Here is a 16,207-nt window from a genome sequence, read left to right as displayed (position 1 = left end):
AACTGAATTGCAGCAAATGAAATTGCTTTTCTCTCTGAAGGCTGTTGAACTCTCGGATCTCAGTGCAGACTTCTGTGTTCAGAATTTCATATGACTTTGAATCACTGCAACCGGGGAACTTCTGGACATGAACACACTGGTCAGAGTGACATTGATACTGCAACCTGCTTTTTCTGTGGTCCTTAATGAACTAAATATATAGAAATGTGCAAGAAACCAATTTAATTGTATTGGATGTAATGTAATCAATTTCTAATAACTATTAAAGCCTTTCATTACTTTTTGCTGAGAACAAGTTGTTCAATTAAAGTTCAGGCTTGCACATCAATTACAGTCTGCAGTGTAAGACTCTCACTTACACACATGCACACAGACACACTCGCATTCTGTCAATGTTCACACCAGAGATTTGTTTTTAAGCAACGTGTTAAAAGAAGCATTTTCACTTTAGGACTTGCAAAGCAAACGCTGCATAATCTGTTCCTGCTACTATAGTTATTTTTGATCTGTGGGGATTCTGTTGGGGCTATAATGCTGTGCACTCCAGTGTGAACTCCAGTGCGCAATGTCATGGGGCTGCATTACTCTGAGCATATATTGCTATTCTATACAAATTGAATAGTCATGAAGTTAAATACAGAGATTACCATGTTCAATTATGACATTCTATTGCTGAAAACTACTTCGGTATAATTTTTACCCCACAAACACACTGTGACTTGATGAGACAGCTTGCAAGGTTTGTATTTTTGGTGTTTGTCTGGAAGTTCCCTCTTGTAAAAAAAAAAAAAAAAAAAAGACTCTCATCTTATTGTAAGGAAAATCAAGCATTAAACAGAATAAATCTTGTGCCTTAGTCTAGGATTGTAAAAAAACAAACAAAAACAAAAAAAACAATATTCAAAGATTTTTCTTTTTCTTGATTTTTAAGTAATGTTCATCTATAAAGCAAGAAGGTCTGGTTGGGGGGATCTAAGCTGGAGCAATTAATGTATGAAGTCTGGTAGTAAAAAGTTCAAAAACGGTAAACAACCCCATAGACAAGACCAAGTTAATGGTAATTGGTGGAAACCAGAGAAGAAACCAGGGTGCTTAAACTCCATAGAATAAAATTCCATAGAATGGTCTTGTAACAGTAATTTGAGCGTCTCTGCGCAGAGCTCCCAACGTGTTGCTGAAAATCAGATCTGACTGTTAAGTGGAGAGCTGACTCCGTACACTGAGGCCAGAGACCTGTTTGTAAACAAGGTGTTTGTTTTTGTATATTCGTTTTTATGTTTCAAATCACTAAATTAAAGGATTACTTCCATGGTGAACTTGCAAGTATTAAATCTTTGTTTTAAATCAATTAGATTTATATTTTTGAGCCGTATTCTCTTTACAGATAAAACCCTTACAATATCATTGACCTTCACAGCCAGTGTGAGCTGCTGGATTTGTCAACCAGATAAAATCTGAAAAGCAGCCCCTCTGGAGAGCGCCACAGTCAGTCCAGATTGGATTGATTTAACAATTTGTTTTGCAGTCATAGAGTTTTGCACACCGAATCCGGGAGAGAGAGTGGCAAGGCAGTGTTACACAGCTGAGCAACAGGTGCTAAAGAGTCCCACACAATGGAGGAGAAAAAAGAGAGAGCGATGTAGAATCACCATGGAAACTGGGTTCACAACAGCAGTTTACAGAACACGTTGCCAGGATGATTTAACAAGGCAATTCTCAATGTAGTTTTTAAATTATTTCCAATCTCTAATTAGTTTGCATCTGTCTATCAGATTATATTTCATTACATACCACACTATACTATTCTTATGTACTTTATTGTACTATGGTGAACAATAATCCCAGTGTAGTACAAATCACTGCACTAGTACTGCTCTGTAGATTGTTGCAGTACATTGTAGTAGTGTACTAGAAGATCTGGTATTTAGTGGCCCATTCAATGAGCTCCTGGAGGCCAGTTTGCTCTTGTCTCCAGCCCGATATGCAGAGCAGATTTGTGAGAATGTGATGAGGAAGGCTGCTGATTAATGAGTCATTACCCTGTTAAGACTAAAGGGAATGGGAGTTTAATCTACGCATTTATAACATGAATAGTCTCTCTAGCTTGTACTCAGCAAAAAGGTATCAAGGAGGCTGAGCTGATCCAGCAGACAGAGGGCCTCGGCCAGGGCATCCGGGGTTGGTGGGGCGAGGGCGGCACTACAGTGAAGGACAACAGAGTGATTTGGAACAGAGGGGGTCGTGGGGGTTACTGGGGGGGTTACTGGGAAGCTTCCATTTCATTTCAGTCATGTCATGTTGGATGATTCAGAAGCTGAGCAGTAAGAGTTCGAGGAGATCGTGAGAAGACATGGCCAATCCTTGTTGGATGATGGTTCTCTGGATTACAGTCACTCAAAGGGCTCTGTCTGTAATCCACGCAATTGTACATGTACAAAAGTCTGTCAAACTAAGAGGCCCGATTTACAGCTGAATTGAGTGTGTTCAATCATCAAGTTACTGTTCATCTTAAAGCAGTAGTTAATTATAGCAAAGATTACATCGCACGCAGACCAGGATAATAATGGATACAATCTGACAATCAGTTTAGAATAGAAATGGATGAAATTAGAAACCTGACTCTTTGTTGCAAAGGAAATCATTTTGTTTTCTATTGCATCTATTTTTTTATTATTATTTTCTACAATTGCATCATTCTTTTTAATTGCTGGAAATGTCTATGCAACAAAAATAAGATCATTTGTTTGCTTGTTTTTGTTATTTCAGGCCTCTCATTTTACTGATGTACATTTTTAATTGAAATCTGCTTGAATAATTTGAATAAACTCTCAGGCCAGACCTGCAATTTAATTGGATGTCATTTTCAGTTTTCAGTTAGTTTTCTTTCTGGATAAAATGACAAGAAACGAACACTGGGAAAAAGGTTTCTCTCTTTAGCAGTGTGGCATTTTCCTCACAGGTATTTACACAGTCCCAGTTGGTGTGACATTTCACTGCAGTCCTGTTTTGGGCGTCCAATTACCATGTTGTTTTCAGTGGGCTTTGAGCCACACGTCATTAGGAGCTGGAATTGCTGCTTTTCCAATGCTTTTCTTTCAACCCTTCCTTCTTTTTGAGCAGGGAAAAGGCTGAAAGTAATTTTTTGCTAGGATGTTTCCATAGCTTAGGGGTCTGAGATCACTGAACAGAGTGAATAGATGTTGCAACAATAGATTTGTTATTCGTGGTATAAATATGAATTCTATTGAGACCCTTCAGGTCTCAGTTTTGAAGGTGTGGGTTGGGTTGTGTCTAATTTTAAATCAGAAATCCTTCATGACAAAAGCAAATGGTATTTTTTCCATGATAAAAAGATCTGTCTGCATATGACATATCCATAAGACCCAGTGTCATTCTGGTTGCTCTGATCTACTGTACACTCTTTCAACTGAAATACCATGCTTTTTATTTCTTAATTACTGGATTCAAAGCCAGATCAGAGACCAAATAGCATGTGTTGAAGGTATATCAGCCTATCTGTCTGATATATACAGTGAGGGAAAAAAGTATTTGATCCCCTGCTGATTTTGTACGTTTGCCCACTGACAAAGAAATGATCAGTCTATAATTTTAATGGTAGGTGTATTTTAACAGTGAGAGACAGAATAAAAACAAAAAAATCCAGAAAAACGCATGTCAAAAAAGTTATACATTGATTTGCATGTTAATGAGGGAAATAAGTATTTGACCCCTTCGACTTAGTACTTGGTGGCAAAACCCTGTTGGCAATCACAGAGGTCAGACGTTTCTTGTAGTTGGCCACCAGGTTTGCACACATCTCAGGAGGGATTTTGTCCCACTCCTCTTTGTAGATCCTCTCCAAGCCATTAAGGATTCGAGGCTGACGTTTGGCAACTCGAACCTTCAGCTCCCTCCACAGATTTTCTATGGGATTAAGGTCTGGAGACTGGCTAGGCCACTCCAGGATCTTAATGTGCTTCTTCTTGAGCCACTCCTTTGGCTGTGCCCCCCCAAAGCATAATGTTTCCACCTCCATGTTTGACGGTGGGGATGGTGTTCTTGGGGTCATTCCTCCTCCTCCAAACACAGCGAGTTGAGTTGATGCCAAAGAGCTCAATTTTGGTCTCATCTGACCACAACACTTTCACCTAGTTCTCCTCTGAATCATTCAGATGTTCGTTGGCAAACTTCAGACGGGCCTGTACATGTGCTTTCTTGAGCAGGGGGACCTTGCGGGCGCTGCAGGATTTCAGTCCTTCACGGTGTAGTGTGTTACCAATTGTTTTCTTGGTGACTATGGTCCCAGCTGCCTTGAGATCATTAACAAGATCCTCCCGTGTAGTTCTGGGCTGATTCCTCACCGTTCTCATGATCATTGAAACTCCACGAGGTGAGATCTTGCATGGAGCCCCAGACCGAGGGAGACTGACAGTTATTTTGTGTTTCTTCCATTTGGGAATAATCGCACCAACTGTTGTCACCTTCTCACCAAGCTGCTTGGCGATGGTCTTGTAACCCATTCCAGCCTTGTGTAGGTCTACAATCTTGTCCCTGACATCCTTGGACAGCTCTTTGGTCTTGGTCATGGTGGAGAGTTTGGAATCTGATTGATTGATAGCTTCTGTGGACAGGTGTCTTTTATACAGGTAACGAGCTGAGATTAGGAGCACTCCCTTTAAGAGAGTGCTCCTAATCTCAGCTCGTTACCTGTATAAAAGACACCTGGGAGCCAGAAATCTTGCTGATTGATAGGGGATCAAATACTTATTTCCCTCATTAACATGCAAATCAATTTATACCTTTTTTGAAATGCGTTTTTCTTGATTGTTTTGTTGTTATCCTGTCTCTCACTGTTAAAATACACCTACCATTAAAATTATAGACTGATCATTTCTTTGTCAGTGGGCAAACATACAAAATCAGCAGGGGATCAAATACTTTTTTCCCTGACTGTAGGTAAAAAGCTAACTGGTGTGTCTTCATCTCTCCTGCAGTTTTGGATGTCTGCTCTGGCCACAACCATCCCTGTGCCCTGCGGAGCCTTCATGCCTGTCTTTGTCATCGGTAAGGGGTCCCTCCCATCTTCCTCCTCTTCTCTTTAACCCCTCACATACCAGTAGGTTTCTATTATATAAGGAAGTGTAATGAGGTTCATTGTGTACATCAACCCCCCCAGCCTTCTGCACACTCTCCTCCTGCATCTCCTAAAGCATGCCTGTTTTGTAGGGGCAGCGTTTGGCCGCCTGGTTGGCGAGAGCATGGCCGCTTGGTTTCCAGATGGTATCCACACCGATGGCAACATCTACCCCATTGTACCGGGAGGATATGCTGTAGTGGGTGAGTTACAGCACCATTGGATTGGGTTCTTCTCCATGAAGCCTTAAAGCTTCCTTTAAATAATTATAGGTCTTGAGGTCTGAATGCATTAAAAAGCAAATTTTTTTTACCAGATTGTTTTTTTACAACAATTAACCTCAGGGAACCTTCTTTAGTTCTAGAGAAAATCTCTCAAAATTAACCTTGGGGCTTTGACTGGATCCATTTTTGGCGCAATAGCAAGCTCTGATGCACTGACCAACCGGGTATCATGATAAGTAGGTTTTCAATTCTGACCCAATACAGTGTGCAGTAAAGAAGATTAAAAAACATTTACATTTTGGATATGGTTTGGTTTCTAGTTTTTATTTTGTTTACGTGTCTGTCTAATTAAGCACTTATGTCATGCTTCCATTAAATCTTTAAAAATAGCTGCGTAATTTGCTTGTTTAAATATTCCCCAGCACCAAGGAGTGTTATGGGGGGTGTCAGTGCTATGTGCACGGCAGTTTAATGAGATTATTAATAGCACAGTTCACAATAGGTGCCTTGTGTGCTATACCACCCCTGGCTTCTTTCTCTTCCAGAATAAATAAAAACAGAACAAGCTGTAAAGTATAGCTTCCCACACTTTTTTAATGCTGTTTTTTTGTTAAATCCACTAAAAAGTTTTTTTTTTTTTTGTCTCGGTTTCCCCTTCCCCCCACCCCCCAGGAGCAGCGGCGCTCTCAGGTGCAGTGACCCACACAGTGTCGACAGCTGTGATCGTGTTTGAGTTGACGGGCCAAATCTCCCACATCCTGCCCGTCATGATCGCCGTGATCCTGGCCAACGCCGTGGCCCAGAGCCTGCAGCCCTCGCTCTACGACTCCATCATCCGCATCAAGAAACTGCCCTACCTCCCTGAGCTGGGCTGGGGCCACCACGAGTGAGTGCCCCAACGGCCTGTGTGGCTCTGTCACTCTGATTTCTCTTTTTCACCCCTTGGCCATGCGTTGTGACATAGAATGGGTGCAGAATCACTTCATGTCTGTCTGTGTGAATAACCACTTGTATCTCTTGTATGTCACATGTCCCAAATCAAAACTTTGACCCACTTGTGAATTGCAGAAAAACCTGTATCCTAATTTTGTGCCAGAAGCCACTTTGGGGTAGGAAATGCGATCAGGTACAAGTTTATAATTTGTGATTTGCGGGTGGGTCAAATTTTCCCGTCTGTTTAATCAGTCGTATTGTGGGTGTATATTGAGATCATGTCTAATGTGTTAAACAGCACAGGGGCTGAGCAGTTTCCAGCTTTCCTTTTGTTAGTCGGTCACCTCTACCTTTTAACTGCACCAATTACTGCGGTGTCTATCTGTCGCTCGCTCTCACTTTTCTCTTTTTTTGCCTTTCGTCTGTGTCCGTTTGTGTCTCCTCTCCTTCGTTCATACTTGGGCAATCTCAGTGGTATTCCGCTAGGAACTCGGACCCCCTGAAGTGACAGTGACCTCAATTTTGGCAAAGCATCGGCATCATATTTAAGCAAAGCAGGACCCCGAAGGGTTATTTGTGCCCTCAGGGACTCTTTCATTTGATAGGACAATTTGAATTGATGACACTTTTTTTATTTTTTATTGCATGACTTTGAAAGTCACCTGTTGTGACTCACCTACTCGATTTCGTTCAGCATATATGTCTTACCTTCAGGGCACTTTTGCTGTCTGTTACTGTCTGTCTCTGTGTCTCTCATGGTCTGTCTACATGGGTCAGACAGTCAGATTCTTGGCAGGCTTGTTATAGTGCTTTTTCTTCGATTGACACTTAATAGTAATAAAATCTGTGCACATTACTAAAAGGAATAGGACAAGACTCCATGTGCCAGTGAGGGGTTATATCTGATGTCATTGCTGTGTTGAGGTGGTTTAAAGTGAACCATGTGCTCCAGTACAAAGCAATCATTTGGAAAGCAGTTATAAGCCTTAGTATTGATGGAATTGTATTTGACCACTCCCTTGTCCGTCCACCACAAAGGGGACATCTTTTGTTTTTGTGAATCAAAATATTTTCATGGTTAACATTTCGGTCCTTTGAGCGAAAACCTTTATATGCACCGAGTCATTTGTCTTCTTGAGGTGCCTACACGATCAAGGCAGCTGTGATGTATTACACTAGAGTAATAACTGCAAGTTTTATTTCCTTTTCTTAAAAAGTTGACCCTTCAAGACATTTAATCTTCAAAATAAAAATAAAATAAAAAAAGGCCTTGAAGGAAAGTGTGCGATTCTATTCCTAATTTAACATTTCAGTGTACTTTTATAAAAGGGTGACGTATTCTTCTTCTCCTTTTCTGATTCACTGCAGAGAGAAGCTGACCCCAGCATTGACCTGTGTAATATTTGCAGATTTTCAATTAATCTTTGCAGTCCAAAAGTTACCTAATATATTTTATTGATGTATATTCTCCAAATCCTAACCGGTTGTTGGCTATCACAGAATAACAATTGGGAACAGTGTTCAAATCACTGTCACTAAATTGCAAATATTCAGAACTAACAACTTTGTGATACACATGCATTTCCCAGTGGACTTCGCTGGCCCGTTGACTGCATGTCATGAATTCTCTGTTCTCAGCTGTATCCAATAAGCTCGTCTTTCTCTCTCCAAACCCCTTCTGTACCTGAGTCCTCTGTACCACTGCGTAGTGAATGGCTCCAGCTCCCGCAGTCCCACAGCGCTGCATTCGTACCGCCGCACTGTAATGAATTTTCTGAGAGATCGTTTCCCGAGGCTGCCGGGCTGCTGGTGCGAGTGTGCGGTGCATACTAAACTGGAACTGGGCTGGATCTGAGGCTGTCAGGGTGAGGCTCTCGGGCTTCCATACTCTCACACTCCCATAGTAGGCAGGCCCAGGCTGGATATCACACTCTTATTGTTCTGTAGATAGAGATTTTTTTTATTTTTTTTCACAAGCTCCAAGTTACAAGCACGAAGTCCCCAGCAGTTGGTTTTATATCAAAAGCCAGCAGCTCATAAAACCGGGAAATGCTTAGACTTTTTATCCATCTGCTTATTGTTTTTATGAATATTTAATGCTAAAAAGATCCGTTAGTGCTATATCTCGTGCTGCTTCAGTCCCACAACTTGTAAGTTCCCAGTCTAAACTGTCTCACTCCTGGGAACATCAGTCACGTCATCCCGCATGGTGTGTGGGCAGGTGAAGTGAAAATGAGCGTCTGTCTGATCTGACCTGCTGTGAGGTAAGCTCTCTGTCTTTGTTACTTTGCACCGTTTAAGCGGCAGCCTTGGAGTATTAGGGGCTTATTTGATTAGAGGGACTCCTAAGTTGTGCTGCTCTGTGATTATCACTGGTGCGTCAGTTCTAGGATAATGTACCCTCTTTCTCTCTCTCTCTCTCTTCTGTAACTTTCTCCAAAGCTTTCAGTTCTTAATGACATGACTAGTAAATTACTTCTTGCTCTAGCTGGGGGATTGCAAAGCTTTCAGGATTCAATCTAACCAGTGTGATCAAGGCAGTTCAAGGAATCATGTTTCTCCATCAAGGGATAAGGCTTTGGATGGATCAGCAACCTTGGCCCCTCCAGTCTGGGCCATTGCAGGACTTTGATCCAACCAGATAGTTCTTTAAGTAACAAAATAATATCAGGGATGCAGTAGGGGAACAAATCTCGTGTTGCTTAGGTGCGCTTTGTGATTTTGCAGTTTTTTTTTTTTTGTCGTTTACTCGCAACCTAAAATTATTTAAACATAAATGTGTTGGAATCCCTCTATACAGCATTTGTGTAGTGGAATGTGGTAACAGTTTTGTTTTTGTACCCCTGCTATCTCTCTAATTGAGCCTGCTAGGAAAGAAAACTTAATTAAGCATAAGTACAAAGAAAGTCTTAGAACTGAGATCAACTGGATCGCCCATAAACAAAGCACATACACAAACACACACGTCTCCTCTGCTTTTACTACTCTGTGCTTGGTGGGAGAAAGGGCAGAGGTGATTGCTTCTGAGCTCTTAAAGCAGTGTAAAAGATATGCCAAGTACCTCCAATGGTTCAGGTACATCAAGAAGGGCAACTTTGCAGTGCTGACAGGTTTGCAGCCCCGCCACGGTCAGTGTCTACAGGAGCCGCAGTAAAAGTCACTGTGTTTACAGCGCATCTCTCTGGCCTGTCTCTCTGGGAGTGTATTTACTTCAGGCGCACTGAGCGCCACGCCATTTATCCTCGCTCACTGCCACAATGTCGACGGCCATGCCAACACCGCTGTCTGTCATGGCACCTCTCCTTCTCCCCCCCTAATTGATCAGGTAGTTGTATTTATTTGTAGTGCTTTATTTAACAGCTAAGGAGACAAGTGAGCCGTGTACTCAGGGGCCGACCTCAGGTGTTGACTGCACACATATGGAATACATAGACATATGGAACACGGTCTCCTAGCAATCAGGCAGATGGACACAAATACCACATGCTTTCCCCATAACTTTCAAATTGTAAAATGATCCATATAGCAGCCATTGCAAGAGATTCTTTCATACATTCACTGACTTTCTCAGAATCTGATTCCCCTTTAATGTCGGGCAGCACAGACACTGAGCAAGCTGCTGTATTTCCTTCATATTGCCGTTTTGCAGGAGTTGATTTGGCCTATCATGCCTGTTCATTAGTCTTGTCGGTCCTCGTTCTTTTGCTGTAGCAGAAATATCTGCTGTAGGTCTGCTGCAGTTGTGCTGCTCAAGGACCACAGGGAACCGGGTGTTATTGATAACTTGAATTGCAGCTGAATCTCCAGTCATCCTTTCTAAGTGCAGTGAAACATAGACAACTGTTTTAAGAAAGTGGTCGCTGCAGTAGTGCACTGTATTACTAGTATGACTGTCTTTAAGGTGTCAGGTTTTACTTGGATTCTTGCTCTTTGTGCTCCTCTTAGGCTAGTAAAATGGTGGATGAGTGGTGTGTCCAATCTTAGGCATCATTTGGATTCACACTCCAATCCTCTAGGTCTGATTTATCGGCAGAGCAAATCCACAAATGTGCAGGAATTGTCTCGCATCATGTTCTGCCAAAAGTGCTATCCTTTGACATCCCGACTCTTTCTATTATATTTCAATTTGATTGTGATTTGATTCAATTGAATGATTTTTGTCTTCCTAGCCCAAAGAGAGGAATCTGTGGAGCAGTACATGGAATCAAATCCCATTTCAGCGGTGTGGTTATGACATCTGCATTTGACCGCAGATTGTGTAATGCATAGGTTTCCGACACTCATTAATATTCTGTGTGTTCTTGCTCGAGCAGACGCATTACTTAATCTTGCTGCGAAGGGCTAAACCACAAAATCCTCAGCAGCAAGGCTGAGCAGCTTCTCTCCCAGCCAGAGACCTGCAGATAGGCATCATTGAAAAAAAAAAATAGAAGACCGAGAATTTGCAATCAGTTTATGGATTATTTAGTTTCTTGCGTTTGTGCTTTAATTTGTTTCCGTTTGTACGTGGCTTCATCTCTCATGTTGCTGTCTGTTTCTGGCAGCAAGCTGCATTGGCCCTAGAGATCCCATTGTTGTAATTCATTAATTTGGCTGGCACCTGTATCCAAGGTTAAAAACAACAGGATGATGTTTACTGTAATATCAAAAGTATTTAGATTAGCAAGGTAAATGTAAAAGGTGGCTTTTTGACAATTTATTTCACGGATTGTGTGCCCACTCTTGGCTTGAATGGTTGCTGCTGCAATCATAGGAACACTGTGACATTCCTCCCACTGCGCCACCCCCTTATCTTCCTCACTGAAGTTGGTTTCACACTTGCAAAAGTTATTCACGATCGTTGCTGTCAATAATTTACCGTTTTTTTTTTTTTTTTGTAATTCACACTTGTCAGTTTATTTTGGGGAATTGTATGAGCATATTTTTGTTCGTAATCTCCATTAATCTGTATGCCGCTGCTACCAAAATGGTGCAAATGTAAACCCAACATAAAGAAACTCGACTCTCACAGTCTCACAGTGCACATTCCCCCCAAGTGTGATATATGCACCCCTGCAGGACTGAACAGATACACTACTAGCAATAGCGGCACATTGAGTCTGGGATTAGAGCACTGTGGGAAGGCTGTCAGCCTCTTTAGAAGAGGTTTGAAAAACACATAACGTTCACTGTGGGGTACTGGGGACTGTTGTGTCTTGCTTATCAAAATATGTTTTCCTTTCCAAGTTTCTTTGTTGCTGTTGCTGTTTTTGACATTTTTAATTTATAAATCAAAAAATTGTGCTCAGGAACATGTTACTTTAGTTATCCTGCTTTCACTTGACATGCATGTTAGAGAGTTATAAGCCAGTTCATCGAAAAGATTTATTTATTTTTTCCCCAACATTACTATTATTATTTGTTTGTTCATTTGACACTTTGCTGCAATGCTATTGATCTCTTCTGCTGGGTGAGTGTCAGTCTTCCAGTTCTCATGCTGGCGCAGAGCAAGTGTGTGGATCAGAGGAGTTGAGAAGCACTGTGGGGCCTGGCCCAGGGTTATTTATTTTTTCTGGGTAGGCCTTTTCTTTTTGAAACCCATCTCTAGTGCTCTATGGACACTCCAGCTGCTTTGGATGGAGTTCTTTGAAGCTTCATTTCTTTAACCATCAATCAAAATAATAAATCTCACTCCTGCACGAATTGGACAAAATAATGTTGTGTGGGATTTTTTCGTCGTTTTTTCTAGTGTGCCTATTTTGCAATCAGATCTGAAAAGAAACAGACAGCAGAAATCTGTGCCCACCAGTGGTGTTAATAGCTGCTTGGTGTTTTTAACAGAATAGCACTTCTTACATCAAGCTTCTCAACGGGTATTTTGGTCGCAGGCATATGTATAAGTTCTGAAGTTGATGCGTGGGCTGAGGTTTTGCTGTCATTGTGTTCTGCACAATTTGAGAAGAAAAGCAGGCCCTAAAGGTTTTTTTTGTTGTTGTTGTTCATAAGTTTGCCAAAAGGGTGTCTCTGTGACTCTTAGTTTAAGACAGGAGGTAATTGTCTGGAAACTTTTTAAGAAATGGGCTTGTATTTATCTTGTGTTTATAATGTTATTTTCATCTTAAAGCCTAATTATTGTAATCACTCCAGCATGTAGATTGTACTGCCTGCTTTCTCTGTTTATTCCTACCACAACTCCCTGCGTCTTAAAATAATTTGTGCTAAAAAAAGATAGATTAACAGGAGGACTGATTTCACTTATTTCACTTTGTACATAAGTGTCACACTGACTGACAAGTTCACTGCTCTAACAGGTGTCTGTGTGTAAAACCTGACTGTAAATTTGAGTCCTTTTCCAAACATTATCTATTCGATTGTTTTTGTGCCGTTTCTGCAACTATTATTGTTTGCCAAGTTCAACAGATGTATCTCCAGACAGAATATTGTTATTTTATTCAACAAGTCCTGTGCTGTATTGACTACACCCATACAGGAAGTGCGAAGTGAAATGTATTTAATGATAGCAGCTTCATTATTTGTGACATTTATACTGTCTGCACTTTAGCATTTTCTTCACCCTTTCTTGCCCTTGTGAGTACATAAATATATTTCGGCTTTGAATTTCACAGACTGTTGCATCTAATTGGGATGCATATTGTGCAAGTCAAAATCCTAATAAACTTTAATGAATACATTTTTACAAAATATGTCAGACTGGGAATAAGAAAATATGAATGCGATATTGTCTTAACAGGACTGACAGGACAGCTCTCCAAGCATCTGCTAACTAATTTTCCTCCGTTTCCATCATCCAAACGTGTGATTATTTCCATGCATCTTTGATTGTGTGTGGAAGCAATATGTTTCTCAGATTTACACACAATTCGTTTTGGTTGAAAGTGATTTTTTTTGCTGTACCTCTGTCGTTAGTTACAACCATAATGTCATGATCTTCAATTTATATGCAGTCTTTCCTACATTGCCTTGCTGTAGAAAGGTCAAAGGTATAAGCTGTAAAATGTATGTGTCATATGCTATATCGCTGTAACAAATGGAATTTACACTGTCAAATCGAATAAACTGTATCCTTTGAATTAGCTGTACTATGCAACAGTCCACCCAAGCACAGGGTGTCCTGTTTCACAGAAGCAAAATCAGTCAATTTCAAAACCACTCTCTCTTAGTTTGATAAAAAAAAGGGAATTCTAAAAATGTCCTCCGTTTCATGTGTTATTTAAGTATCTTCCACGCCACCCTGAATGCCCTGTGCCTGGCATGCAATAGGCAGCAGCAATAACCACGGAGCCTGATAGCTGAGAGTTAACATGTAAATAAAATCAACAAGCAGATCGATGCTGTGGAGAGGATTTTGGTGCTGGCAGCCCTGCCCTCCTCTTCTCCTCTCATTGAAACTCTGCAGGCCATTCCCCCACAGATTTTTTTAAGAAAACCAAGGACCAAGATTGAATTGTTTTTTTTGTCTTTTGAATCATTATTTTTTCTCAACTAAATATCTAATTTCCAGTCTAATTTCTGGCAGTGCAGAGACTATAGGCCTTGGTGAAAATCTTTTGCAAGCTGCACAGCCATTTTAATGTATTTCTATAGATGCTTGAGAAACTTGAGACATCTTATTTTCACCAGTTGTATAGTGCCATTAATGACATCAACCCGGAGATATAAAGGCTTTGGTCCTACAATGGGTATGTCCTGACATGGTCCTTTTGCTCTGAATTCCCATTCCTCCCCTCGTTTGATTATTTTACTTTTTCTTCTTTTTGTATTTCCTTTATTTGATCAATTATTTATTTCTCTATAGGGGGACTCTCTTTTCAGCCTGTGTTTTCTCTGCACACAGGCTTTCTTTTAAAGTTATTGTGGAGGGGTTCTAGTACTCACTTGATGCTTGGGGCCCAGTATCACACTGACACAATGTAGTATTCAATAGAAAAGCAGAAATTCATAAATAGGTAATAAATGTAATAAATTGTATGTGTAGTTTTGTTTTCCAAGATCCTGGAGTGGGTGCAAATTGAAATTGAATTCTTTATAATGTACACTGGTGCAATGTGACGGCTATGGGGTTCTCATCACCTGAGGGCTGTTATGGTGCTGAACGTGATTTCAGAACTTGCTGAGCCTGGAACTTGGATGGAAGTTTATGTGGATAGACAGAGAGATGGATAGATAGATAGCAGTTGAAGGGCTCGGGTAGGCATGTGGCAACATGAAGGGCTTTGAATTTTATGCTGTGTAGCTGCTGAGTTGGCATCAGGGCCCAAAGTCACCCTGTGCAGAGTCACTCTGCCCAGGGCTGAGGGTGAAACCTGGCATGACTCGTTTCTAAGCTCAGTTTAAAGGCATGTCTTTCACTATTTTTAAATCAGACACAAATACTGTTTAACTGAATTTAAGCACCATTAAATGCAGAGGACCTGAAAAATGCACAGCCAAAAAATGACCATAGTCATTCTGTGGCAGGTATCAAGCTACCGGGAGGTGTTTCAATGTGGCTCTCAATTAATCATACAAAAACCTGATTAAGAGAGGCCCAAACTGCCTCCTTGCATCTAATTATTATACTCTGCATTTAAATAACACCTTAATGGAGCTCAAAGCATCTCCTCTACATCCTGACCAGGCCCAGCTTTGCTCAGTTTCTGGAACCTGATGAGATGAGGCTTCAGGGTTTTGTACTTTTGAAATAGGAAACCTTTTTGGTCTATCGTCTGTCTTTGTACCAAGTAAGGTTTAATAATTTCAGTGTTCTTTAGCAGTCGGCTCAAATTGTATTAAATCGACAAGTACTGGTTGGAATGTAATATGCATTTGAAAAGAGTTGCCTACCCTGACACAGCTGCTTCTTTTCCTTCTCCCTCTCCCAGGAAGTACAATATCCGCGTGGAGGACATCATGGTCCGGGATGTGCGTTACATCACCCTGAACTGCTGCTACCGCGACTTGTATGACGTGCTACAGAGCGGCCACCTCAAGACACTAGCATTGGTGGAGTCTGCAGGTGAGTTCAAAAGGCCTGAATTCCATGTAGTGATCAGAATTGTTATCAACAGTCAATATACTACTTATTATAGTGTTATAATCAATCACATTCAGTCACACAGCGCTGACTGCACTTGCCCTTAATTATCACAATGCATGTCTCTGCACATCCTGCTTAATTATTGAAGATCTCCTAGGCGATTAACGACTTTGTTGCAATAACTTTCTGCAATGGGAGGTTTTTAAATGTATCTAGATGGCATGATCTATGACCATAATATACCTAAAAAAGTTAAAAATAAAATACATTGCAAAGTAAAAAATGCAAAAGGTCCTATGCATCTTTTATATTGCATTTCAATTAGAAATAAATTAATGAATCTCGTATTTATGCCAAGGCCTGGATTTAATCAAACTTCAAGCGACCCACAAACAGCAGTTCATAAACCCAGTACTTGATGTTTGGCAAAGACTTCTGGCTTCTACCCAATGGAAACCTACAATCAGGAACAGACATTTCATTTGTGATTGGTGTGTTCGTTTTAATCTAATCCAGACCAAAGTGCAGTAAGTCGTGTTCATTGGCAGCACGTTCATAGCGCGAATACCTATGTGTGGAAATAAAATCCAATCATCACTCTGGTTATTAAATTCTTTAGTGCAAGTTCTCAAAATTGATTCAAAACTCAATAAAGTTGACGTGCTTCCTGCAATGACTGGGTACAGTGTGTGTTGTTAAGGCCTGTTTTTGCCCACTCCTCCTCTACAGCATTTGATTGGCTGCCTCTCTTCTCTCAGATCCCCTATGTGAAAGGGGGGAATCCCCAGTGAACACAGCCCACAGCAGATCAATTGATCCCCTGTGCAGAGGCTGGGAAAAAGCCTGCCAGCCTTTTAAACAATCTTGTGAAAACAGCCGTGCATTAGAATTGCAGATTAC

The 16,207-nt window shown here is 40.9% G+C and overlaps 1 protein-coding gene across 2 annotated transcripts in view; it reads left to right on the top strand.

Moving 5' to 3' along the window:
• The window catches only part of LOC136753166 (chloride channel protein 2), a 177,411-nt gene that overhangs the window by 131,406 nt on the left and 29,798 nt on the right, over positions 1–16,207 (top strand). For both annotated transcript variants that reach the window (XM_066709052.1, XM_066709051.1), the window contains exons 13-16: positions 4,995–5,064; positions 5,227–5,337; positions 6,031–6,244; positions 15,153–15,286. In XM_066709052.1, the coding sequence (XP_066565149.1) occupies positions 4,995–5,064; positions 5,227–5,337; positions 6,031–6,244; positions 15,153–15,286 (529 nt within the window). The remainder of the gene's footprint in view (positions 1–4,994; positions 5,065–5,226; positions 5,338–6,030; positions 6,245–15,152; positions 15,287–16,207) is intronic.

The sequence above is a fragment of the Amia ocellicauda genome, chromosome 7, assembly GCF_036373705.1.
Source record: "Amia ocellicauda isolate fAmiCal2 chromosome 7, fAmiCal2.hap1, whole genome shotgun sequence".
NCBI classification, from domain to species: domain Eukaryota; kingdom Metazoa; phylum Chordata; class Actinopteri; order Amiiformes; family Amiidae; genus Amia; species Amia ocellicauda.
The sequence above is the reverse complement of the archived record's forward strand: the minus strand, read 5'-3'. Positions and strand labels throughout refer to the sequence as shown.